The sequence below is a fragment of the Mustela nivalis genome, assembly GCF_964662115.1.
Source record: "Mustela nivalis genome assembly, chromosome: 2".
Lineage (NCBI taxonomy): Eukaryota > Metazoa > Chordata > Mammalia > Carnivora > Mustelidae > Mustela > Mustela nivalis.
Genome location: NC_139021.1, coordinates 168,325,589 through 168,353,154, shown reverse-complemented (window position 1 = coordinate 168,353,154; position 27,566 = coordinate 168,325,589). Strand labels below are relative to the sequence as shown.

At 51.4% G+C, this 27,566-nt stretch overlaps 1 protein-coding gene across 3 annotated transcripts in view; it reads right to left on the bottom strand.

Moving 5' to 3' along the window:
- Window positions 1-1,513: 1,513 nt before the first annotated feature.
- The window catches only part of RBM20 (RNA binding motif protein 20), a 185,196-nt gene continuing 159,143 nt past the window's right edge, over window positions 1,514-27,566 (bottom strand). For all 3 annotated transcript variants that reach the window (XM_082720200.1, XM_082720201.1, XM_082720202.1), the window contains exons 9-14: window positions 26,041-26,713; window positions 19,578-19,682; window positions 17,771-18,431; window positions 16,068-16,202; window positions 8,590-8,711; window positions 1,514-4,552 (exon numbers count right to left, since the gene is read on the bottom strand). In XM_082720200.1, coding sequence (XP_082576326.1) covers window positions 4,442-4,552; window positions 8,590-8,711; window positions 16,068-16,202; window positions 17,771-18,431; window positions 19,578-19,682; window positions 26,041-26,713 — 1,807 coding nt within the window. In that variant the 3' untranslated portion in view covers window positions 1,514-4,441. The remainder of the gene's footprint in view (window positions 4,553-8,589; window positions 8,712-16,067; window positions 16,203-17,770; window positions 18,432-19,577; window positions 19,683-26,040; window positions 26,714-27,566) is intronic.

The window sequence follows — 27,566 nt, the reverse complement described above, 5'->3', positions numbered from 1 at the left end:
TTCTCCTCTCCTGGACCTCAGTTTTCTCATCTGCAGAGAAAGGGCCAGGACCTTGAGGGTCCCTGGGTCCATCCCACTCGGACATGCTTGGAAATCCAATTGGGACAGGCTCCTTTTAGAGTGGGAAAGAAGAATCAAGGGCTGTTGGGGGTGAGTCCAGATGTCCCATCCCTGCCTTGCTGGACAGTCAACAGTCGCTATTGCTGTTCCAATGGGGACTAAGGTGAGTGTCCAACTGGCCTGGCCTAGTCGGGGACAGTGAGAAGCAGTATCAATGTCCAGGCCATGGCAGAGTGGAACCAGGGGCAGTCTGCCTCCAATCCAGGGGAGGAGGCGTGAGCACAGAGAATGGGTCAGAATGTCAGGGCTCTGGCTTGGTAGACTAACTCAGAACCAGATTCTAGGGCCTTTAAGGATATAGGAGAGAAAATAGGAACACCCAGGCAAGGGCAGGGGGACTGCAATTCAGGAGGTTCCCTGGCAGGACACCTCCACTGCACGGCTCCGGGGAGTGCCATCGGACAGAATACGAGGTGCACGGTGCCCTCCAGAGCGATGCCACGTGCAGGGACATGTGGGACCTGGGACACAGTCATGCATCCTGGATCCTGAACTTGGCATGGAGGACGAGCTCCAGGCCCATTCACTACTTTGGCCAGCTGGGGCCCAGCCAGCACTCGCAGGGAAGGATGCTTCTCCACCCCTCCTGGTGGGAACTGGAGGCCTGAGCTCAGCTCCAGGATGGCCACAATAGGCTGAGGGTGCGGTGGGGCAGCAGCAACAGGCTCAACAGGAACTTTCCTCAGCTCTACAATCTGCTCCTGCTAATTACAGGCGGCCCCACTCACTTTGCCCTCTGGGGCCAGACTGCCCAGCCCCTCCCCGTTGACTCAGGAACCCTGCCAACAGGAGGGAAGGGCCCACGGAGGCTTCCAGGCCATTCAAAGGACTGGCCAACTGGGCTCAGGAGACCGGCTTTGTTTTGCTAGAAGAAATGGCTGAGAAAGGGCTTAGGATTCTGAAAGAAAACAAGGTTCAGTACCAGCAATTATACTAAACCCGAAACAACTCAGAGGTGATGTATGTACACCATAATCCCCCTGGACGCCCGAGGACTCGGGACTCAGGAAGTCACAGGGCTAAGAGCCAGGGCTGGGCATCAACCACCTCACTGCAGATGGAAACTCCAGAAACGACGTGACCTGACCTGGTGCGGGACAAGGGGGTTCCGCCCGGGAGAAGACTCGGGGCAGTGGGCTGCAGGGTTAGACACTTTTCTATCTGATTCTGCAAAAGGGACAGCAGCTCTCCACTTTCCCCAACTTACCCTTCTGGAGGTTCACCCCTGAGCATCTCTGATTCTCAGAGTTTTAGACAAAAGCTGCTGTGTCTTCTCTGTTCAACCCTTTAGAGACCTCCTAGGATCAGAGAGGGGCCAGATCCCAACCTCTGTGCTCAGTGAGCTTCCCCAAGACCAATGCCAAGGGCTCCCTGCGTGATGGACACTCACAAACTTTCAAATTCTCTTTATTAAAAATCTTTTTTTTCCTTTTGTAAAAACAAACACTTGCGGTCAATTATACAGATCAGGAAAAGTGATGACGATTGATAAGACACTCAACAAATTCTAATACTTTACAAGTTCAAACTTAAATTAACTAGTGTTTTTCTTTTTCTCATAAGCTCAAAAAGCAAACGCTGGTCCAGTTCAAGGACAGTCTAATAGATCACAGCCTCCGACTGTCCAAGGAAGGGATAGTGATGGGCTGTGCTCACACCAACATCAAATCTATCAAATTATTTGGGAATATTGACTGGATATACTTTATTTCGGGTGTTTTATGATGAAAAGAAAATTACCTAGGCCTTTTGTTACCTTAACCCAGGGTACAAATGAATCTGTTAATCAAGGTAGCAGATGCTCTTACATAAGCTTTTTGGGGAGACACTTTGAAATGGTTGACAAACACTAAGGAAAAGCTTTAAAAAATAAATCAGTATTTTCCTGGTTGTCTGTAATATTGCATTGTGTATGACACATGTAGGAATAAAAAGTGCAAATTACAGAGTGGGTGAAGGACCATGCCAATGGAACTGTATAAAAATAAATAGAAATAAATACAAATATATATACAAATACAGAATTTTAGATGGTTTTAAAGGTGAAGGTTCTGACTGAATGCAGAGAGCCTCTCCTCCATCCCCCCCTGCGGCTGAGCCTCTCCTCCATTCCCCCCTGCGGCTGTGGCCAGCTTTCCAATATGGAGAAGGTCAAGTCTATCAGCAGGGGAGCCATTGCATGACTTGGGAATGAGGCTGTTTGAACAGCCATCTCGACTTCCATGGAAACGGTGCTGGGTGGGAGGAGGAAAAGGAGGAGGAGGAGGAGGAGGGCTGAGCTGGTGGGTCGACTTTCGACTTTCGCTTTGCTGGGAGAAGAGGCTGCCAGCCTCTCTGAAAATGCTCATTTCCATCCTCCGGTGGAGGTGGTAGACTCTTCCCAGCAAGGTTTCCAGAGAGCTGGCCCCGGAACCCCCCTGAGGGGGGAAGAGCGACGAGGGCCAGAGGTTTTCCCAGAAATGCTTAAGGCCAGTCTACAGAGCAGCAGGTGAAAACCTGTGGAGGCAGCTTGAGCTGAGCCGCCAACTTCAGAGCCATCTGTCTTGGAGACGCCAACCTTTCCGAGGCCCCCAGATGGCCTCACGCCAAGGCCAGGCTTTCCGCTTCCTCCAGCCCCTGACAGCGCGTGCCCAGGCTGCCTGGTTGGCCTCTGGTGCTGGCCTTCTCTGTTCTCTTTCACAGGTTCTCCGCAACTCTCTCCTCACCAGTAACCGTGTGCCCCCGAGGTTTACACAGAATTCATTTTATGTCCTACATTTCTTCCTTCTCTGTGCTTCAGATTCACTGATAAAATGTCAGTGTTGAACTCAGATAAGTTCTCTATCCTTCGGCCATTAGTGCAGAGGACAGAATGTGCAGTCTACCTATCTACCATAAAAAAAAAAAAAAATCTTATCTACTATAAAAAATGCAAAAAATAATATAAAACAAACAATCCCTCCCTAGTCTATCTGTCATTAGGAGTAGAAACACAGGAACCGTCCTCCAAGGGCTGAATCGGGAAAATTGTTCAAGCTTGTGGGAACAGCACAAGGCTCCCCTCTGACCTTCTAGAAGTCTTCCTTGGGGCTGTGACGAAGCCTCATTTCCCCTCAGCACCTCTGTCCTAAATACTCCCTGTGGAACCTCGGACTCTTAGTCTGGGGCCCGAAGGCACGAACTTCCAGTATCAGAAAACCCTGTAGGAAATAGGGGTCTTTTCTTCGTGACATTTAACCCCCAAAATTGTGCACACAGGAGTCCTCTGAAATGCCCTTGACCTCCTGCCCTCCTACCAACCCCTGGCAATCCTGCGGCTTTGCTCATTCCTTAGCGTCTTTCTCCACTGAGAGACCATTTTAAAAACCATCCCACCGAGAGGCTGCTGGATCCCGGGACGCAGGTGCCAAGAGCGAGTTAAGGACAGACGCCATTTCCCTGGCTTAGTGTCTCTTGCGCCAGTGCCACACGGGGCTGGGAAGGCCAACACCTGACCCAGGCCCGTATTGTTTTGGCTGAAGGGAGAAGACACTACAATTTTCATTTTTAATTGGAGTGAATCTATACCCAATGAATTGTCCAGAACAGAACGAAGCTTGGCACCTCCTGAAATCCTGAGGATGGAAAGAAGTTTGGGGGGTGAGGAAGCTCCCTTAACAGAGCTCCAAAAATGAAGGGCTCTTTTCCTCCTCTGTGAAATTCATTACTTTTTGTTAAGGCATGAATCTGGTGGACTTCTAGAGTAACGGAGAAGATGAGAGAGTTATTAAAATCGGGGGCTTTTCAAAAAGATGGTCCTGCTGGAGGAACTCCCAGCTTCTGCCAGGTGCTGGTCTAGGGTGCCCCCTTTCTAGGCCTGCAGGACCTAACAGTTCCCCCGGCTCAGGACACCAGGCACCGAAAATGCTTCAGACCCCCTGGAGTGGCTCTTGACCCAGGAGTTTCTGTGAGATCTCTTCCTTGGTTGATCGGGCTGGCCTGACCTGTCCTGTCCCATCAAGAATTTGAACACTGTGAAATCCCTGAGAAAGTTGGATTTTATGAAAAATAAATGACCCTTGGCACAGAGGTTGGCAGGGGAGGGGGAAGGAGAGAGAAGCAAATTGAAGGAAACAAGGATCAACGGGGGTGGAGGGGAGAGAGAGGGTGACCCTCCGTCGCTGGACACATCAGGTGACGGCTTCTCTGGGGAGACACTGCAAGGGCGTTTTCACCAGTCGGCGAGAACAGGCCGAGGCAACATGGCCTGCCTGGTTTTCCTTCCTCTCTGGCTTCGGCTTCTGTCCCTGAGGTCAGGAAGACCCCACCTCAGGAGGCCCTCCTCTCCGGGCTTCCAGAAGCGTCAAAGCTTCTTCCTCTCAAACTGCGGCACGATGCCGCCCTCCTCAGGCCCGGGGCTGCCGGCCCCCTCGGTCTCCTTCAAGCCCTCCTCGGCCAGCTGCGACAAGTACTTCTGCAGTGGGGAGAGAGGGACAAAGGGAAGAGACAGGGTCAGTGGTGACCTGGCCGGAAAGGAGAGGAGAGAAGAGAGAAAGGGACATACCTGGACCCCTTCGCCCATGGTTCTCCCAGTGGGTGGGACACCCCCCGCCCAGCCCTCCCCTATCCTTCTGGGGCTGCAGGACCATACGAAGCTCCCTCCTCTCTCTACGTTAGTTTACAAGTAACGCAGGGCTCTCGTGGAAAACACAGAAAACACAGATCCTAACAACAGGGACCACTTCCAAAGCCCTTATGCTGTACAAGCGCTGTTCTGCCTTTCTTATAGAAACTCACTGAATTCTCACAACGATGCCACTTGTTTTCCAGAAGAGCCTCAGCGCCCAGGGGCATGTCTGCGTGTGACAGCCAGGGGGACCAGAGGCTAGTCGGACTGGCCGACCTATGGCAGGAGCACAGCACCGTCCTGTGAAGACTGCAAAAGAGGGCCAGCAGCCTCTCGTAACCACCTGCTTCCTGGGGGGTGGCCAGCAGGCTGAGTGCCCGCAGGTCTGTCACTGGACTCCTGTTCTGTCACTGGGGGCTGCCTCACACCATCCCCAAACACTGGCTGCTATCAGCATTGGCCCCCAGCCACAAGGCAGGCTGCCCCCGGGATTCTAGATTCCATGCAGTTGAGACACAACTAGGAAAGGCCTGGGGCCCCGTGGGCACCTCTGATGGCCCAGGCAGCAGGGGGCAGCGCAGAGAGCACCAGATCAGGAGTCAGTGTGCAAGTGGTCACGAGTGTGGGCTCAGTGGCCAGAGGATCTGGGCTCAAATCCTAGGTTTCTGCAGGCGAGTCACCCAGGATGTCTGACATGTGTGGATGTGGCTACTAACAGGAACTAGCCCCATAAGGTGGCTATGAAGTCCAGCGAGGCGCCGTATGCACTCAGCACAGCACCTGGCTCAAAATAAACCCTCCGGGACCTTGCCCTGTGTCACGAGTGGCATCGGCCATCTGACTCCAGGAAAGTCACTGGTCTCTCGGCTTCTGACTCCTAATCTGGTAAATGGGAGAAACAGTGACTCCCTCCCCGCAAGGTGATTTTGAGAGTCCGAGGAGGTGATGCCTGTGAGATAACCTCTCTCTTAAGAAGAAACTGGTTGGCTCTGAGAGCCCGATGCGGAGAGCAGCAGACCGAGCATGGGTCCCCGCGGGGCAGGCTGCTGACCGAGGGCCTGGTTCGTCCCCCATCTCATCCCAGGAGGGGAAATGTGAGCTCACTCCCCTCTGGACCTGGAGCCCAGGGAGGCATCTGGTTTTCCATCTGACCTCTATCTACCTCCCCACATTGTTCCGGGTCACTCTGGATGGGTTCTCCTGGGGCTATGACCTGCAGTGGGGGCCCAGCAGAGGCTGCACAGAGAGAAGGGAGGCTCCTTCCACCTGCTCCCCGCCTTGAAGAGCAACCCCTCACCCCCACCTTAAGGCCTGCTGGTAGTGCTAAGTTTACGAGTTGCCTGACTTAGGTGTGAGCCAGCCCCTGCTGCTTGGATCTGAATTCTTTACTTTTCACACATGTAACGTGGGGTAGTGTGGGGTGGGCGAGGCTGTGTGGACAAGAGACATTCTGTCAAGGCCACTGACAGAAACCTTATCTGGGAAGCCTGCGGTAGAGGCTCCCAGCTCCCCAGCAGGTGCACGAGAGAACCCTGAACTGCAGTTGGCGGGCCTTTAAGGCTTGGCCTGTGCCTGACCCTGATGTGCCTGGGGACCACAGGAATGGCTCTGGCCTGCTCTGGGGAGGGTAGTCTGCCTGGGGGTTTAGCCCACAGGCCCAGAACACAGTGTAGTCTACTGTCGTGGAGGAAAAAAAAAAAAATACAGGATTTAGAATCAGAGGGCCTGGCCAAGTCCGGACTCATCCTAAATTCCTGAGTGACCTTGAGTTGTGAACTTCCTTGAGGACGACACAGTCCAGCTGAGAATGCTGCAGGAGATCAAAAGCTCTCACACTGAGGTATCAGAACCTGCTGGAGAGATTTTTTTAAAATGAGTCTTTTCAGGCCCAGCCCTGGAGAGAATGACTAAGCAGGGGAGGATGGGTCCAGGACACGGCATTGTTAAAAGACGCCAGCTGGTATGGGGACCATCATTGGGGGAAATCAGGACTCCATGATCTCCAAGAGCCCACCCAGCCTTGCCATTCTGTAGGATTTATCTTGTTGGGGTGGGGGATGATGTTGTCTTCAGAACAGACGGCCACCCTCCGCTGGCTCTGTAGAGCCCAGACTGAATCCTTGGTCCGGTCAAGTCCGGCCTTCACTGTGCTCCCCCAGGAGAGGCCAGGACTTGGGCCCCAGACCCCATAGCTTCCTTGTTCACAGAGCAGCTGCTCCTCAGAGGGAAATCAAGAGGCTAAAGTGACATGACCTTGGGAGTGGCCAATGACAATCCCCTGCAGATGGTGATACAGGCTAGTCATTATGGGTCTTGGTTTGCAAGATCAGCTTAATAGGTTAAAAAAAAAAAAAAAAGGAAATGATTAAGAATCAGGCAGTCTGTTCCTGGATCTAGGAACTCACCACCTGCATGGACTTGAACAAATCACATAGCTTCTCTGGGGCTCAGTTTCCTCAACGATAAAACAAGAGTTGGCCCCTATCTGAGTTTCTTAACTAGGGATGCACATTCGAATCATCTGGAGAACTTTCTCAGATTGTGTATTCCTGGATCCCTCCCCCCACCTCCATTCTACCGAATATCTAACTTATTATATAAATAGACTTTCCAAACACTGTCCAGGTGATTCTCTCTCACGTCTCTGGTTGGAAAATGCTGGATCAGCCACTCGAACAATTTAACCGTGACAGTAACGCCTGCTCTGGAATTAGAGCCCCACGAGGGGCTGCCCCGGGTGAGGCCTCATGTGTTACAAAAACTAATCTGACTCCTTGCAGGAAAAACGGAAGGAGCCTTGGAATACTTATTCCTGGGCACCTGGTATCTCATGCTTCCTATTAAGTTAAACACCCCAGAAGTTCCAACATGCTGCATGTTAGTTAGGTCTATATTACAGAACTGATTACTGTCTTTCATTGACTCTAAGACCAGCCCCCGCCCCACCCACACTAACATCTCTGAAACCAAAATTCATTGTACAATTGACGGGGTCTCACTGTTACTTTGCAATATTTTTTTCTCCTATGGGTATCCAAAACCTGGCAATATGTCTTGTAACTGCTGGCACCTGAGATTGGAAGAAACACACTATTTTTTATATGTCATCTGTTACTATACCAGAAAACTTACTTATTTTATCATTTAACTCCTACACTAGGATGGGAGCTCCAAGAGGAGAGGGATTTTTGTCTTTTGCATGTGTGTGTGTGTTTATAATTCTTTTCAAGTTTTACTTACTTGAGAGAGAGAGAGCGAGAGCAGGAGCAGACGGGAAGGAGCAGAGGGGGAAGCAGACTCCCTGTCCAGCAGGGAACCTGACACGGGGCTCGATCCCAGGACCCTGAGATCACAACCTGGGCTGAAGGCAGATGCTTGACTGACTGAGCCACCCAGGCACCCCTGTGTGTGTGTATGTGTGTGTGTGTGTGTTTTGTTGTTTTATCTCCAGCGCCTAGAACACTGTCTAGTACATAGTTTGCCTCTGACAAACAGTCATACTATGGATGAATATTTAAATAGAACCTAATAGTGATCTTTACTGCAGCAAACAGGGATACTGCCTGCGGGAACAGAAACACAGAGAAATGTCGGCATCTAGAACAACCAGGTCTTGTGATAGGGGGTCAGCCTCAAGCATGGGCCGGGTGATCCCTAACTCAAGTTACTCAGGCCAGGGGGGAGAGGCAGATACCCCTAAACCCGACCCCAACAGAACGCTGTAAGTACTCCTGGGGAGACAGATGTCCTGAGACCACAGGGAAGGCCGCCAGCATGTGGAGCAGCCTGGGGGAGACAGACCTGAGGAAAGACCCGTTCTCCACGTGCTGGAAGGACATCGATCAGGGAGCCCCCGGGTGCTGGGCAAGGAAGGCTCCGCTTACCTGTAAGTTCCTATAGTGGATAGCACTGCGACAGTGGCTTATCTTCGCCATCTCCTCGCTCGTGTAGAACAGCCCACACAGCTTACAGTAAAACCCAGTCCTGGGTACCACGAACTCCACCCCTGCAGGAGGATGGGGGACAGACAGGCAAGAATTAGGAAGGCCGCCTGAGACCCCTGAGGTCCTGCTCGCCAGCAATGAGCTCCATCCCTCGCTTGCTGTTGACCTTGGCTGGTTGGGGAGCTTCTCCCGGCCGGGTTTCCTCATCTGCAAAACCAGCCTGAGAACAGGCCTGACTCCATTCCCAGGTAGTTAGGAAGCGATGTACTCCCCCAGGGCTGATGGAGGGCTCCACCAGGCTCCGCTCTGCAGCTGCTGCTGGGAACTAGGCCCAGGCTCTCCTGTTCTCAGCCTGCTTCCAGGGAAAGGAGGAGGAAGGATCTCGTTTCTCCACGCTGTACCTTTCTCTGTAGCTGTTACGCCCAGGACTCGGAAAGGATGCTGTCATTTTTGTTTATTTTAGAATTATACTCATTAAAGACACTTTTAAAAATACACCAAAGTGAGGCAATACCACTTAGAGTCATTCCAATCCAAACATTTTCTTCCACACTATTTCTATGCAGACTTTCCTTTGGGAGGCGGGCAGTTTTCGTCGAACCCTAAGTATGGCTCCATCTCCTCCCTTTCCCACGTAATCGTGTATCATGAACATCTTCCCGTCCTCCAGCCTTTACATCTAAACCACCTAGCAATCACATTTTACTTATGACTTGGTAAACACAAGTCACAGGATTCTGGGAGGCCTTCTGATTTTGAGGAGAGGAAACAGTGGCCCCACAGCAAGAGAAGTGACGATGTCACAGCCCAGAGGATTCATCTCTGAAGCATGGCGGCTGTGCCAGCCTTCGCCAAGGTGTGTGGGGGTCACTGTTCTCCTCTTGAAGCCACGGTCAGCAGAGTGGAAAGAGCCCAGGTCTGAGAGGGCACAGACCAGACTCGGAGAACCTGTGGGAAGCTAGGGAGAGTCAGCCGAACGTCCGTTTCCCCCGGGGCCTCAGTTCCCCACCGCCCTTTGGTGAACTGTCAGCAGAAGACCCAGGCATCAGGGCTGGGAGAAGCAGGACCCCTAACGGAACTGAAGGACCAGGACAGGTGGCTCTCAGAGGCCCGGATCCTGCTTTCTGGCCAGGGCAGCTGGCATGTACACATGGGCTGGGCTGGGCCACCGTCCACCTGCTTAGTGCCCGTGGCCCTGCTAGGGGACCGGGCAGGGGAGCCACCCGCCAGGGGAAGGGCCGCTTCTGGCAGACAGGGAGATAGGCCACGCTGCATGTGACCACAAGCCTGGGCCTCCTTCTCTCTCCTCCTGCTGCCTCCTGTGAGACAGAGCTAAGTGCAGAGGAGACCCTGTCCTAGAGCCACTGCTTAGACTTGTAATTATAACTTTCTTTTCTTTTTTTCCATTTCATTTCAAAAGAGCCACTTATCAGTGTGCAACGGCCGGCCTGGAAGGAGACGGGAACCAGGAGGCCTGCCCAAGGCCTGCTGTGACTGATTGCTCCTCTGTGGTTTGGGGCCTGCTTTTGGCAGCCTCCTCAGCCAGTTTTCTCTAACTGCCACGTAGCCCGCTGCCCTGCCCACACCAGCCCCCAGACGGGAGGGGGCCTCTTTTGGGCTTGCTGCCCAGAAAGAGGCCGTGGCCTTCCCCTCCTCACCTTCCTCCCACCCCCATGGCAAAGGACAGAAACGTGACCCCTGCTCTGCCCGTAGGTGGCTGGCTCGCGCCTCCACCATACATACAAGCCGGCGGCAAAGGAGCAGAAGGCAAGACCTGCCTCGGTCCTCTGTTTCCACAGAACAGCTCTCTCCTGCTGCTGCTCTGTAGGGCGCAGATGCCCACCCAAGACAAGATCAAGGAAACTGGGAAAGGAGAAGCACACCGGGAGGCCACAGGGAGCGGATGCAGGCCTGTGTGATCAGAACTGCTCCCTCTGTCCTGCGCCAGACCCTGCAGGAGGGGTTGGTGGGTGGTTCCAGAAAAGAAACCTTGGGGTTTCGCTGCAGGCCCCCTGGTAAGGTCTCCAGCATCCTCTAGGCTTTCTAAGAGGCCTTCCAGCCCATGTCCTGGGTCCCCAAGAAGGGGCACCACGGCCTCAGAAGCCACCCCAGAGCGTAAAGCAGGGCCCAAGCTGAGCTTGCAGCCGTAGGCCCTTTCAACCCAAGCAGCACAGCGACTGGAACAAAGGTTTCCACTGCCAAAAAGAAAAAAAGGCTTGGAAGTGACAGTAGAGTGGAGAGAAAATGGAACGTAGAGTCTGAAAGATCTAGCTCTTTTACTTACACTGGGTGACCTCGGGCACATTATTTAAACTCTCTGAGTTGAGCTTCCTCATCTGTCAAACAGAAATAATACCACCACAAAGGGTGTTACGGGAAGCACCTATCATTTTATCTGGTGCTCAAAAAATATTCGTTTCCTGCCACATGTTAAACATTTCTCCACAGAGGCCTTCTTGCTCTCTAACCAGGTCAGCCCTGGTTAAGAACCAACCCTGTTCATATCTTCTGCCCATTTTTTGATATGTTTGCCTGTTTCGTGTGTGTTGAGTTTGAGGAGTTCATTATAGATCCTGGATACATGAACAGACACTTCTCCAATCAAGACATACAAATGGATATCAGACACATGAAAAAATGTTCATCATCATTAGCCCTCAGGGAGATTCAAATTAAAACCACACTGAGATATCACCTTACACCAGTTAGAATGGCCAAAAGTAACAAAACAGGAAACAACATGTGTTGGAGAGGATGTGGAGAAAGGGGAACCCTCTTACACTGTTGGTGGGAATGCAAGTTGGTGCAGCCTCTTTGGAGAACAGTGTGGAGATTCCTCAAGAAATTAAAAATAGAACTTCCCTATGACCCTGCAATTGCACTCCTGGTTATTTACCCCAAGGATACAGATGTCATGAAAAGAAGGGCCATCTGTATCCCAATGTTTATAGCAGCAATGGCCACGGTCACCAAACTATGGAAAGAACCAAGATGCCCTTCAACGGATGAATGGATAAGGAAGATGTGGTCCATATACACTATGGAGTATTATGACTCCATCAGAAAGGATGAATACCCAACTTTTGTAGCAACATGGACGGGACTGGAAGAGATTATGCTGAGTGAAATAAGTCAAGCAGAGAGAGTTAATTATCATATGGTTTCACTTATTTGTGGAGCATAACAAATATCATGGAGGACATGGGGAGTTAGAGAGGAGAAGGGAGTTGGGGTAAATTGGAAGGGGAGGTGAATCATGAGAGACTATGGACTCTGAAAAACAATCTGAGGGGTCTGAAGTGGTGGGGGGGTGGGAGGTTGGGGTACCAGGTGGTGGGTTTTATAGAGGACACGGATTGCATGGAGCACTGAGTGTGGTGAAAAAATAATGAATACTGTTTTTCTGAAAATAAATAAATTGAAAAAAAAAAAAAAACCAACCCTGGAGAACCCTGGCTCCGAAGGTGGGCAGCGACGCTTCCCTGCCCCTGCCCTCGCCCAGCGGCTGTCAGGTGGTACCAGGTGGTTAAAAGCACTGAGGAGGGAGAAGTCTGAGGAAGATCCCCACATGCCTGGCAACCCCCTCCCCCACCCAGCAACTGGGAGCTGCCATGGGCACACACACCAACACCACCTCAGGAAGCCTCTGGAATGTGAGGGCCACAAGCGAAGCTATAATGTCACAAAAACTGTCACTGCCCCAACTCATCTGGAGCCACTCAGTCCTCCCATGTTTCAGACTCTATTAAGCATGACAATTAAAGCTGTATTTGCTTTCTAATAATAGCTCCTGGGCCGAGTGATTATAAGTCCATCATCCTAGCAAAGCCTGCACTGGGTGGAGGGGAAGCTTGCATTTTGCAGGCGATGCCCTTCGGTTCTGAAAGTGCAGACCTGGGCAGGCTCAGGCTGGCTGGGGTCACCCAGAACTAGCCTGAAACCTGTGGGCTGTGCCCTCTCTCTGTTCCCCATACCCCATGTCCGCGCCAGTCCCCGAGCACTGGGACTTCACCTCCCTTTTCTCTGGATCCTTGGCACTCCCCATTCACCTCCCTGCTCTCGGGAGGGACAAAGCCTGAAGGCTGTTCCCTTCCTCCCTAGAAGTCTCTTTAGGAGTGATGGATTCTGGAGCATAAGGGTCATGTGGCCCCAGTGAGAGGAAAGAGGAAGGCTTAATGACTACTTCATGAATGAGTAGTAACAACATAGAACCCTCTTGCTAGAAGACACTAAGACCTTACAAGTATTCATTTCCTCCTCAAACCAACTGTACGTGGTAGGGTTCTATTACTACCCTCCATTATTGACGAAGAAAGTCAATAAATCAAGGAGAAGAGGTTAAAAAGGAGGCTTTTGTCCCTTAGCCAGCTGAGATTTAAACCTAGGGAATCAAATTCCACAGCCTGTGTCCATTACCGCTGCACAAAAGTTGCCTTTCCTACATTGTGCTTCCTGAATTGGAGGAACAGGAGGGCAGGTGGTCTCAGATTAGGAACCCTGAGCTCTGACTGGACTTGCTACGTGATCTTGGCTAAGTATCTGCACTTGTTTCTTCTGTCAAATGTGAGAAATGGTACCATATCCCCAGCCCCTAAGATCAGTAAGATAATGGGCCTCAAAGCTCATCAGAGACCACATGCAATACAAAAGTACAAGCTGTTAGAGCCCCAAGCTGGAAACAACCCAACTGCCCATCAAGGGCTCAAAAATAATTACGCTGAGTGAAAGAAGTCAGGCAAAACCGGTATATTCCATATGATTCCCTCTGGTTTCAAACTCATATTTAGTGACAGAAAGCAGATCAGTGGCTCCCTGGGGACTGAGGTGTGGGGAGGGAGGAATTACAAAGGAGCATCAGGAAACTCGGGGGGTGATGAATACATTCACTGTGTCACTGTGGGAATAGACTCACGGGTGCACACATACGTCAAAACTGATCAACCGTCCACTTTAAACAGGCGACTTCATTAGTATCAATTATACTTCATTAGAGCTGTCTGTAAAAAGCAGAATGAGATACCATTTCCCTAACAGGTTGGTAAAGATTCAAAACTGATGACGTCCGATGTTGGTAATGAAGCAGAGAATGAGAAGACTTGCTCTGGCCCTGAAAACTGGTATAATCTTTTTGGAGTGCAATTTAGCAGCAATTATGAAAATGTGAAATGGAAATATATGTAATGCCACAACCCTCACCCCCCGCTCCCCGCCTAGGACGCTGTCCTGCAGAAACCCTGGCACGCACACCAAGGGGACAGGTGTCTGGAGGGCAGCAGAGCAGAGAGGAAGCACGGTCCTATGAGTCAAACTACTGGGATTTGTATCCTGACTCCAGTCTTTGCTAGTCATCAGCTTTGTAACCCTGCATCTCCGATTTCTAGCTTATAAGATAAGGATAAAAATATTACCTACCTCATCGTGTTTTGAGTGAGTTAAAGAATGGAGTAAGCACTAGAAATGATACCTGCATGGTAAATGATAAACATAAAAGCTTAACTATTACAGCATTTTAGTCACGGGGGAAAAATGGAAAACATTCTAAATGTTTCCCAGTAGAGAAATGGATAAGTAATTTATGGTACATCTTTTAGGATGGAATATTTGCAGGGGTTAAGAAGAAAGCATTGTCTGTGTACTGAGGTGAAGAGGCCTCTGAGTCTCACTGTTAAATTAAAAAAGCAAATTGTAGAACATTCTGTGTATGGTGTGACCTAGTCTCCGTGGGTGTGACTGTGACTACCTCTGGAGCTGGGGAGAACCTGGAGGGAAGAGATACAACACTTAGCATTTACTTTACATGGCTCTTAGTTTTTACATTTGTCATAATAATCACACTTTTTGGAATGAAAAACAGCTTTTAAAAAGACACAAATGACAAGGTGGTGGAACTTACTCTTAATTTTCACTTGTGTGTGTCATGCAGATTCCACACTCTTGGACGCCAAGAGACCTGTGCTACACTTCCCCACCGCCCAGAGTGCCTCGCATGGGGCACTCTATCTAGAAAGGGCTGCTCAGTAAAAATAGGTACTCTATGAAAATGGAACTTTTGGAGGGCAGAAACAGTAAGAAATGTTTCAAAGGAGATGAAAAGAAAAAGAGAAACCTGATGGTAGATGTGAGCCTCCATTTTGACCAGCCCCTCCCTGAGGAAGCAGACGTGTGGTCATAAGTTCTCACACAACCCGTCCTTCTCGTCCTTCCTTGGGACGCTTTCCCGCATGATATCTTCCTAAGCTCTCTCTCCAGTGGCTGCTACCGCTCCCTTGTCTCATTGCTTTCCAACCTCTCAAAGTCAAGGCAAAGACTCGAAAATGAAGTGGAGTGGGAGTCACTGAGTTCGTGGTGGCATCAGAAGCTCCAAGGGCACTCTATTGAAGGAATTGCACTCCCCACCCTGAGACTCTAGTTAACTCTCCCCTTTGAAAATGGGTCCAGGTGATTCTATTATTAAGCTCTCTTCCTGCCCCCCACAACACGTCCACTATTGAAAATTCCACTGCAGAACTGATCTGATTCAGTTCCATATAACACGTGAAAAAACCCCAAGGCTCAGGAATCCCAACCTATCATTCCCTGTGAGGGTTCTGCCTTTGCACATTCCCTGTGCAAGGCCCGAGCCACTCCCTTCTCAGTGCCTCCCACCAGCCGCACCTCTGGACTCCCGAGCTCCATTCTGCCTCTGGCTGGGTTGCCTTCTGTAGCCAGGTGGGTTCTGTCAGTACCTTCCATTCCCAGGGCCTCTGAGAAAAGTATTTTTACATCTCTCTCTTTTTATTGACTTGTTAATAAAGGACTTGTAGTGACTGGACAAAATAAAACCCAAAACCCATTCCTGGGTATGACTTGTCTGAGGTCCTGCAGTCATCCAGTAAGTGAAGCAGGAAGGAACAGGGCCCAGGTCTCTCTCTGTTCGATGCTCCTCTATCAAATAGAGAGTGTCTGCCCCAAGTGCAGTCTCACCAACATCATTGCCTCAGAGCTGGTCTTTCAAAGCGGAAAAAAAAGTAGCATTGTCTTGGAAAGGGCTAGGGCAAAGAGGGTAGGGAAGCCAGTAGCAGAAGAAGTTCATTTCTATGGACTTTGGGTGGCCACCAGGGCCTCTGACCTCTGCTTGAATAAAGGCTGTGTGGTCAGGAATAAAGCATTCCCAAACAGGGAAATCGAGTTTCTTTTTGCTCCGGTTCCCAGGGCAGTACTGTTCAGGGCCTGACCCCATAAGGTATCTGGTCTCCTATCGGGAGACTGAAATTGCAAGAGACTTTAAAGATATGCACTATCCACAGAATGGTTATTACACCCGACATTAAACACAACAACAAAATGACAAAAAAAGCTTTCTCGAGCTCTCAGATGTTCCCGTGTCTCTATGGTTTCCTGGATCTGAATGTTCAGGAAGGACTGCGTAGTTCACCTACCTAGAGGAATGCTAAGTTCACTGAACACATCCTCTGGTTCCCAGGAAGGCAAAGAGAGGGGCTGTTTCAGCTCCACTTCGGCGTGTTCTGGTGACCTCACGTCCAGAGATTTCATTTCCATGAACTTGGGGTTTTCTGCAAAACATGGGCCAAGGCAGAGAACTAAGGAAGCACAAATGTACTTCAAACACCCTCTCCTATTCTTGTACTGTGTGATCAGGAATGGTCCCTTGCACGGCTTAATAACATGAAGCAAGGGCGAGGACTGCTAATTAGAACCAAAATGCTGTAATTGAGAGTTTGTTCCACTGCCAAAAGAATGCCACACACACGAACCCTTGGCAACTCTGCGCCTTGGGTCCGTGGGGGATGGGCCGATGTCTCCTTTGGCTGGGATGATCCCCGCCTTGCCCTCCACCTCAGAAATCACTCCCTCTCTGCAGGCAGGAGGATTACCGGAGGGCAAACATTGTGCTGACGTCTCTAGGCACAGGGGCTGGCACAAAAGGCCATAACGACACATTCACCCCAAGCCTGTTGAGCAGTGTCATTAAATATGAACTCCAAACACTGGGTACGCTAATAAGCCATTAACACCAGTGCGTGTTGAGACCTATACGGCAAAAGAAAGGGGTTCAATCAGGGCAAGGTGAACATCTCGCTCCTTCTTTATTCCTGCCTTCTGCAGACAGAGCCCAGGCCTCCCTCCGGGTTTCTCTGGCAACAGCAAGGCAGCTGCTCCCAGCAGTTTCCATGGAGACTCCCAGGTGAAAAACAGCTCAGGTCAGCCTGCCACGGAGGAGAGCCCGAGCCTCCAACTCCCCGACAGCTCGTGACTCGTGCCAGCCACACGGCACTGGCCGGGAAGGTTTCTTTTTAAGCCTTTACTCAACGGTTTCTGCCCCCGACTCTGGCGCCCCTTCCTTCCACATTCAGCACGCTGCAGGCTTTCGGTGAAATGAAGCCCTGGTTATTTTCACTCGCAGAACACCGAGGGCTGCTCCTCCTCCCCGCCCCGCCCCCCACGCCGTAGCCCTTGCTGGATCTTTGTTTCCACTTGGCAGAGAAGACACGGCTTAGCCTATTTTAAACTCTGTCTCTCATGATGTCATAGTGCCGGGCACCCACACAACGTCACCTGCAGCGGCGGCGGAGGACAGCCTGGGACAAGCCTCCTTCCCCCATCAGGCCGCGGAGATGAGTGGGTCTATGGTGGGAGCAGCGGGAACGGGCTGCACCCCCCCCCCCAGGACCCCTCGTTCTGCCCTCTGCCCGCTCGGGGCTCCCTTCTAGCCTTGCACACTCCTGCCCCCTCACCCGGGCCTCACAGGAGTGACAGCCTGGGTGGTCCGCCCTTGGGCAGGCTTGAGAGGCTGTCTACTGATCCAAGGAACCAGAGCCCCTTGGCCTGATAAGGCGAAACTTTGGCTGATTTTAGTTGTCAGAGTCCACCTGGGCTCCCGTAAGTTCAGAGAAGGCGATCCTGTCTGAGTCTGCTTCCCAGAAAACGTGTGGCCTCCTGTCTGATTTCCTTTACACCATTTGCCGAAAAGCACTAACTGTTTAACCAGGACCTTGGAAGCTGGCTTTCTGCACCGGCTTGAACGCTCGTGTTGGTTCCAGCCTGCACACGCCCACATGCCTCCCTAGGTGAGCAGTGGTCCCATCAACCCAACCGCACAGGAGAAAAGGGGGGTAGTTACCCTGGGTCGACACTCCTTGGCAAGCCTGGCTTTGGAGGTCAGTGTCGGTGCGAGGGCTGGCTTTCCCCTGCAGGGGGCTGCCTTCACGAGCCCCATCTTCGGGGGTCCCCGTGGCCTTGCAGTCATCGAGAGGTGGGCTAGGCTGCCGGGCCCCCTCTTCTGCTGGCTTCGGGGAAGACATTTGCTGGAGTGGAGGGGCCAGACGCACATCGGAGCTCTCCCCTCCCTCTGCGGGCTTCTCGTAGCAATCTGAGCCCTCCAGTGAGAGGCCCGTCTTACGTTCAGCTGGCTTCCGCTCAGCGTCCAGATTTAGGCCAGGCATTTCTACGTCCATGTCACTGGGACAGCTCGTGGAAGCAGAAGGCAGGTCTCCGGGTGTCTTGAGGCTGATTTCCGTGGCCCCGTTCCCTATAGGCTTCTCTCCCTCATGGGTGAAACCCTTGACTACGTCCAGGTCTAAGGTGGTCGTCACGCAAGGACATATTTCTGGGCAGATTTTGTCCTTCGGGTCAATGGGCACAATTTCTTCCAGTTCTGGGATGTCCGGTTCCATAATAAAATCTTCCTCCTCCCCAACCTCGTCCACTGTCACCAGCTCCTCCATGTTGGTGGGATACCAGCTCTCCCCTTCTGCCTCGCTTCCGCTCTCCCACTCTTGCTCCTGAGCGAACATGCAGAAGAAAGGTCACAGGGTGACAGAGGAGCAGGTCCTGGCATTCAACCAGAGGGCGCAAACCCTGACCACGGAGCCCCTCAAATCATGCAGATCCTGAGCACTCTGACTTCTGCCTGGGAACACCGACTGGGTGATCAGGAGGTGGGAACCACTCAAGCCCCACATCACTGATTCTTCCCTAGGATGAGGCTCAAACACAGCCTTTAGAACCAGCTCTGAATGCTGAGTCTGCCATGTTTAAAATGGCACAGAGAATTTCAAACCCTGGTGTAATAATAGGTGCTCAAGAAACAGTTTTTGAATGAATGACTGATAAAGTTATAAACTCAAAATAAATCAACGGGCTGGGGCTATTTGCTTGCAGGAAGGGCACCACTAAACGGAACTGTAGCAAAGTCCCCTTCAAAACTGCCCCAAGCTCCCTTTCCCACAGGGGTGCAACTTCCATAGCCCCGCCTCGAGCTTGGCCCCTCCTGCAACTCTGTCCTGTCCCCAGCAGCCAGATTTCAATCAGCTTCCTCGCCAGCCAGCGATACTCATCTCTCCACCTCTCCTGACCAGAAAGGCATAAAGCTGGCTGCGTTCCAAACACCCTTCTTTTTGCTGAGGCAGCCACGGCACTGTAACTGGATTTTTTTTTTTTTTACTTTAATTAAGTAAAATAATCTTTACAAGCACAGTAGACGTTTTGTTAATCCCAGGGTCTGGGCAGGCTGAGGTCAGGGCCCTAGCTTGAGCATCCGAAGCTACCCTCTTCCCCCAGCCCCTCCCAAGGGACCTATTTTGGGAGTCTGGCTCTGAAGCCTGAGTCTTTTTTGGGCTCATGTTTTCCTCTTATGAGTACAGCCAAGTTGCTGGAGACTGAGGCAGAGCCCAGGCAAGTAGTAAAGATCTTAATGAAGATCTGCAGAGATCCCTAGTAAAGATCTTAATGAAGATCTGCAGAGATCCCAGGCAAAACCATTCTTCCAAGAAGTGCTGGCTTCATTTGTGGAATCCCAGGTGGGGTTTTGGCCACAGCCCATGCAGCAAGTGGGGCATCCCAGGGCAGGACCAGGACGCCTGCGACACAGGGCCCACGGGCCATCATACAGATGGGGCTGTCCTGCTAGCACCTCGGACCACCTTTACCTTCTTTGTCCTTGGGTCTTCTGCATCTGAGGACTCCGCTTCTTTCTCCTGCCTGGCTGGTGATGAGGTGCTTTCTTCCACGCCCTCCTGCTCCTCTTTTCCAGCCTTACCAAAGAAGAACATAACAAACCAAATCAACAGTGAGCAGTGGCAGAGGAGAGAGGGAGCACCGAGAGAGAAAAGAGTGCAGATAATGGTCACCCAAGGTGTCTCGGAGGCACCTTGTCCTTCATCCTCACCAAACCCCTTGGAGGCAGGTGCCTTGCCTTTTACAGATGAGGAAATGAAGGATCAGAGAGGTTAAGTAACTTGCTCAAGTCACACAGACAAGTGGAGGCACCAAAATGTCTCAAGGGTTGGACTGACGTCTGTAGTGCAGCAGAAATCTCTGGCAAACTGGGTGTTTTCACAGTTGTGAAACCTACAGGCAGGGAGGGTGAGTAAAAGGACCAAGGGTAAACTGGCCCTGGGGTTGACAACCATTGTGGTGACATCTCCCCCTCAAAAGATCGGTTTTGGCCATAAAAATCACATGCAGGCCACTTACGAGTAGGAAGGGGGTTGTCAGCCAGCCAGTGTCCCCCTCAACCTTTTTTCTGTCCTCTCTCTGACCTAGAGCTATGGCCCCAATTAGCAACCCCCTCCCTTCTTCCTTCCTTCTATTCTCTCCCTCAGAGTCAGTCCCTCATGAGAGTTAGTGCTCCCGTCTGAGAAACTGAACAACTGAAAGCAGGTGTTTGGTTTGGGAATTAAGGTCTCTGATCATCCTCAAGCCAACCTGAACCAGTGCCTCTTTTGATATAATCTGTGAATTAACAAGGCTTCCAAGTTTTAAATAGTTGCATTTTAAACGATTACATCAGTGCCGACATAGTACCCTCACTTTGGCTTCTTGGCCCACATAGCCTTAAATAATTTATGGTCTGGTGTTTTGTAGGAAAAGTTTGCCAATTCCCATTTTAGAAGTTTTTGGAGAATATTCTCCAACGACTTCAACTTTGGCCCCCAGATCAGTGACTCTCCCTGGACTTTCTCGAGGGTATGTTGCCTTTTCTTGACAATTTTGGCTAAGGTTCTAAGTAATGACTCGAGTTCTGATTTCTTCTGAGCAGACACACCTCTCTGGAGTTGACAAGGAGCCAGCTGGGGCAGGAGCTCAAGGCTGACTGGTTTAACCAGTTATGGTCAGACGGGGGAAGAGAGTTGAAATCCTTCTGTCCTTGCTCTTTGTGGCATTTGGAGCAAAAGAGTCCACTGTATGCTCTGCTCCAGTTTTCTAAGCTAACCTAAGTGCAAAGCAGCTCCAAAATGTCTTTTTAGCCATCAGAACCCATAGCGTCTACCAGCAGGAGATCTCTTTATTTTATCTCCCTGAATAAGCTATCAACGGCCCTCAGTCGTCCAAGTAAGTAATTCTCACCCTCCCCAAGCAATTCCTACAACCACACTCTTACATCAATACAATAGAGACCTCCCTGCCCCACACTCCTACATCAACACGAGACCTCCCTGCCCCAGTTCAAGCTGGGAGAGGCAGGACAGCCTGGCTGGCTGGAAGCACCTGCCAGTTGGATCCCAGTGCTTCCTCCCTGCAGACAAAGGAAATGCAGCAGTGCCTTCAGTGCACCCTGTGCCCTGGGATCATGTGAGAGTAGCAGCTTAAGGCAAACCAACAAAAGCAACAATGTACCCAGCTGCCCACACCAGCTCACAGACTAAGATATTAGGTCCCAACTATTGCAAGCAGAGATCCACCGCCACAGGGATAGAGCTACTGGTAAGCTACCTCTTTACTGTTCTCCCCTTTCTCCTCTGTAGCCTCCCCCCAAGTCTATTCTCCCCAAAGTGATAAAGAACGATCACTCAACAATGCAAAAACTATCATAACCTCACTGCACCTTCTTGCTTAAATATTTCATTTGTTTCCCCTTGCACTTGGGATGAAGACAAATCCATAACCTGCCTACAAGGCCTTGCCTGATATGACCCATTGACAAACCAGATATACCTCCCGTCTAACCCTGGCCGTCTCTGATCCAACACACTGGCCTCCAGCCACAGGGCCTTTGCACATGTTGTTCTGCTTTCCTTCCTTTTCTTTTCTTTTTTTTTTTATTTTTAAGATTTTATTTATTTATTTGACACAGAGAGAGAGATCACAAGTAGGCAGAGAAGCACGCAGAGCGGGAGGAGGGAGCAGGCTCCCTGCTGAGCAGAGAGCCTGATGCGGGGCTCCATCCCAGGACCCTGAGATCATGACCTGAGCTGAAGGCAGAGTCTTAATGCACTGAGCCACCCAGGCGCCCCTCTCCTTACTTTTCACTCAGTGAAACCCACCATTCCTTCAAATCTCAACAGTTACATCCTAACCCAGGTAGGCCTCTGATCTGTCACAGGCATATACCTCCATTGCCTTCTTAGCACTCAACACACATGCTCCTCTACTCATATGAGGAACTGATGAGTAGTCTTTCCACTAGACCTGAGCTCCATGAGATCGGGGTCATTTCAGCTTTCACTCAGAACTGCAGTCCCAGTGCTAGACACTCTGTGGACATGAGTCTATAAAAAAGAGGAGACCTGAAGGCTTAAAGGAGGGGGCAAGAATAGTTAATTAGGGTCACACTTGCCTCACATGCTTGAGTCTCTGTCTAGGCTCTGAACTCAGAATGAAAAGTTCTTCTATTTTTCCGTCCTATGGACTGTTTATACTGGGGGCTGCATTCTAGGGATCCCGGGGCTCCACCAAGTCCACAGACATGTTTTGGCCTATACAATTTCTAAAATGTGGGAAATTTCACAGATATCTGGACTTTGGTGCTGCTCCTCCAAAAATGGGGATCTAACGGCACAGGACACGCAGTCCTGAATGGCGGCCATAAAATGGAGCTGAGCAGTGGCTAACTGCCCCCAACAGAAAGGTCCCTCCTCCCTGGTCTGCCACAGCCCTTTGTCTCCATGTTGGCTTCACGCCTATTACCTGGTCCATATCCCCTGCCTGGCTTCCCTTCTCCAAGCATCTGGGTCTCTAACCCTTGACTGCCCTTCTTTCCTGTGTTCATTGTACTCAGTGACTTGATTTCTTTCATCCTTTCTGCGGTCTGTGGTCAAGGTTGGGTCCCACAGGTGGACCTGGCCCCAACACCAAGCAGCACACACACTGGCCTCTCCAGCCCAGGAACTTTCTCCGGAGATCTTGGAAGTTTCAAATGAGCACAAGCTCATTAAGTCCTACGACTGCCTCATGATCACACTCATTTCACAATTGAGAAAACTGAGGCAGAGAAGAACAGGGTGTGACCTGGTTCTCAGAAGCCAGGCCTATCTCCAGGGTCCGGGTTCAGTCATTCCTTCCTTCCTTCAGCAAATACTTACTGAACACCTGTTCTGAGTCAAGGCCTCATCTGAGGGTCTGGGGACATAGCAGTGAGCACTGCAGACAAAAATTCCTGCCCTCTGGAGGTTACATCTGGGGGGGACGAAGAGATAGACACTAAATAAAGACAGACATCAGGGGACAGGTTGGACCTAGGAAAAGTATGCAGGGAAGGAGGGGAAGCAAGCTGGGACATTGTGGTTTTCCGTAGTGGTATTCCTGGCCAGAAACACACTTGGAGAGAGTGTGGCAACAAGAAAACACAAAGGAGGGGAGGAGGGAGCCTCGTGGACTTCGGGGGGTTGGGGGGTGCTAAGGCAGGTGAACACATGTAAAGGCCCTTGTGGTGGGAGGTGCCCAGTATATCAGGAGAAAGGCAAGGACACTGTCCTCAGGCCTGTTGCCTTCCAGCTCCAAGCTTAGTCATTGCCAACATCTAATTCCTGGGGCAGCCCTGGGGGGCTGGGGTTGTTTTCAAGATTGTAATATACAGTTTGAGGTCAGTGAGGAAGACTTGGTTCTGTTGATATTCCTCCAACTGGTGTTGGATTTCTTGGCTCTGAACCCACTGACGCAATCCATTGGGGACCCCAGCAAGTCCCTACTGACCCCACCCTGAGGCTGTTGGAGGCAGAACCAGCCAGAGAGACAGAACTTGGGGAAACCCATGGGTTTTTCTGCATCTGTTTTTGCATCAGGGATCGGGGCATGACCCACAGTATGTGTCACCTGAAAAGGGCCAACCGATGAAAGCAGGTAGGTCAAACAGTGGGAGCAGCCAGCTCACTGAAGAAGGGCGGCAGAAGTGGGGGTGCACTGGGAGGGAGCAGCTCCACCCCTTTGCCATGGGGACACAGGTTTCTAGGCTGCTGGCCTGTGTGGCTGAGGTCTAGGCTGAAACTCCTACCTAAGGGGCTGTTGCTTTCTGTCCCTCTGAGCCTCTTCCTAAGGCACTGACCCATCACGAGCTCCTTTGATCCCTCCAAGCATAGACACGCTTCTTAAAAACATCCTCTGGGGTGCCTGGGTGGCTCATTCAATTAAGCATCTGCCTTCAGCTCAGGTCATTATCCCAGAGTCCTGGGATCGAGTTCTGCATCAGGCTCCCTGCCCAGTAGAGAGCCTGCTTCTCCCTTTCCCTCTGCCTGCTGCTCTGCCTACTTGTGCTCTATATCTCTCTATCAAATAAACAAATAAAATCTAAAAAAAAAAAAAAAAATCCTCAGGTTCAGCGGTCCTCAAGATTCAATTCTAATTCTCAGGGAGACACATGAGGGCCTTCCACCCAGGTCCCTAACCTCATCTCCTGAGCTCTCTCTGCTGTGCCAGTCAGAAAAAACTGTGGCAGACTTTGAGCTGGGCAAGAAAGACAACAGGGTGTTCTTTCCATGGAATGCTGGGCAGTTCGTTGTCTAGCAGACTCCCTCCAGGAGATCTGGTCCCGGAGTCTTCACCTTTTGTGATCGTGAGGCTGAAGTCTTACAGCCCTGTACATTGCAGAAGACGGAGAGTAGGGCAAACAATTCTCGTTCATAGAGATGCAAAGGAATTTTATCTGGCGGAGATGCCACTGACTTCCCATGCCCATGGAAGAGGCCAGTTTTCAATCTGTTAGCAAATTCACTTCTGCATTCCCGAGCACCTCTCCATGTTGCCAGCTTTCTGGATTCTCCTCTAGACCAGCATTTACATCTTGCCGGCACCCTCATTAATTCACAAGTTAAATAACCATCTTTGACAATTAATTCATTTTACGTTTGCACAAGAGCATGACTTTACTTCTTAAAGACATTATTCTTTAAGACGCCCTAAAGATGCAGCCACACCGAGTATTTGTAGGTTCTTGGAAACAGTCTTCCTTTCTTGCTTTTGCCCTCACTGCTTCCCACATTGCTTTTTGCCCCATGCCCGGCTTGCACATCACCTCTGTGCAGCTTTCCCTGTCCCTGCACGGAGGGAACGCCCCCAGAGCAGCTCATCCACTGCTCTGCTCTGGCACAGGCCCCACTGAATGTCATTTTTGTAGCTCTTTTTACACCATGAGACCTTGGTCTTCGCCACAGCATGGACCCTGCCCCATTCACCTCTGGACGCCCTGCGCCTACCACCCTGCCTGGCCAAGTGGCCAAGTGCATGGAGGAGTAAAGGCAGTAGTGGACAAACACGTGACTCTTCAGTGTCCCTGGAGTCAAGAACTGGGCTCTTATTTCGACTTTGTCCCTAAGTCCTGGGTCGGGCTAGGAAATATACATGTAGGATTTTTAAAGCTGGGTTCTTTATGCAGACGCACCCTGCTCCCCAACCTCCTCTATTCCGCTCCTACCTAAACATACGTGGTTTGGGCAAGAAGGAAGCGTAAGCCCAGTGAGAGGGTGAATTTTGTACCGAGTCCTCATGACCCACCGTGTGAACTATAGCTAGGCAGTGTGTTACAAGCCCTTTCGGACGCGTGGACGAAAGGGGCCAGCCAACGGCTGAGCATTTCTATTACACTGGAAATAAAGCTCTGGACAGTGTCCAGAGCAGCACCAGAGCAGCACACCAAGCTCGGGGCACCCAGGGTGAGTTTCGTGGGGGGTGGCTGCGTCTCTTTACCACCTCTCATCAAACCCCAAGGTCAGCGGATGCTTTGGGCAGGAGAAAGGATGGAGCAGACCAAAGATCTCACCTCCCTGGGCAGGGTGCGGTGGTGCAAACACCGCGGGACCCCTCCAGCCCGGACACACACAGGACCACAGAAGGCCTCTGCGACCATCACTGCCTAAATTCCAGCCACAGCAGTAGCGTGCCAAGGGGTTTGGAGCCCCAGTGCTCTGCTGTTTGCAGACTGTGTAGCCAATTAACTTAGACTCTCTGTGCCTCAGTTCCCTCGTCCATAGCCATAATCGTATTATTACCCATATTACCTCACCGCGGTGGCTGAGAAGATTAAATACCTTGATTGAGATAAGGTGCTTGGTTCAGTGCCTGGCACAGAGTCAACCTTCAGTAAGTGCTTCATTCGATAAAAGTGCACCATCATTATGTTAACACTGCCCTGCCCGGGAACCTGCCTCTCCTTACCTGGGGGAGAGGGTGCGTCATTACCTCATTCCCCGCCATCCTGCTTTCTCTTCTATCACCAGCTCCTTCTGGGTCTCTGTCGGGTCTCTTGGTTCTGTTCTTCTCACTCGGCTTCGACCTGGTGCTCTCAGGGGCGCCAGTCACCTTCGGCTCCAGCCCGTCTTCCTTGCCTGAGTCCTCGGGGTGGGGGTGTCTGCTCTCCCGCAGTCTGGCTTCCTCCCTCCTCCTGGACCTCCCGAGAGCATCCTGCTGCTGCTGCTTTACGTACTTGTCCGACTTTGCCTTGGGCTCCTTCCGGTAGTAGCCCTCTTCTCGGCTTTTATAGCCCGAGGCAGAGTGCAGCAGGCTGGGGGACCCCGGCCTCAGGTGCTTTTCTCGGTGGCCCCTCCCTCCTTCGAGCCGCTCCTCTAACTCGGCTTTGTCCAGTTGCCAGGGGTAGTGTTTGCGATCGTGCATCCACACGTCTGCCCTGTCCCTCCTGTCCTCCCCGTTCTCCCTCCAGGGGCCCGGGTCTCGCTCTTCCTCCCTCCTGGCATAGGGCGAGTGCTCCCACGAGTCCCGGCTGCTGCCCCAGTCGGCCCGGGTGGGGCCCAGTGGGCTGTGGGAAGAGCTGCAGGAGGTGAAGCTCGGAGTGTGGGACCTCGGGGACAGTGACCGGCTCACAGGGCTGCGAGACCGTGGCCTTTCTGGGCCATATCTGTTAGGGAGCAAAGGAGTGGGTTTTAAAATCTGCACATCCCCGGCCCCCATACACAGACACGCCCAGTTCCTCGCACAGACACGCCGCACACATAACCCCATGTGGCCATATGCTCTTCACCACAGCTGTACAGAAGACACAGAGTGCTACAGGAGGAAGCTCTTCCTCGTCTGGGCTTCTAGGAGGATGATTTTCCCTAAGGACAGTCCTGGCCATCTCTGTGCCTCTACTCATTCTGCTCCTAGGAACTGGCATAAATAATTGGACTGGTTTGGCTCCACTCCATCTTTGTTCCTCTTGGAAGGAAGCTAGGCTCAGGGGGTGGGCAACGCTCCTCCTGGGGTGTGGGGAGGTTGCCCCGGTCCAGCCTGGTGGGCAAGGCTGCCTGACCCTGGGGTTCAATGCTCCAGCCTCTTGACTACAAGACCAGAGCCACGACCCACCTGGTCTCTACTGTAATGGTAGCCTCTTGGCCACCATTTGTCTTGTTTACTTCTCATCGCAGTTTGCTCAGATCCTAGGCATGGTAGAAGGATGCTAATTACTGGGGGGGGTGGGGACGAGAGTGAGGAGGCCAGGCTCAGAGATCCTAAACCAAAGAACGAGGAAGGCAAGTTAGGGTTGGAGGTTCGGAACCTTAGGGCTCCGACCTGCTCGTGTTTCAGGTGAAGAAACTGAATCCCAGAAAAGGACCTCAATTTGCCCAAGATTCAGAGCAAGACCTCCTAGTTCCTCCCAACAGTTCACCACCGAGCGGCAAGCCGCAGGGTATGGCTTTATATGCATCTCTTTAAAAAACTTAAACAACCATTAAAAAAAAAAAATCCCAAATAAATGGAAATCCCAAATC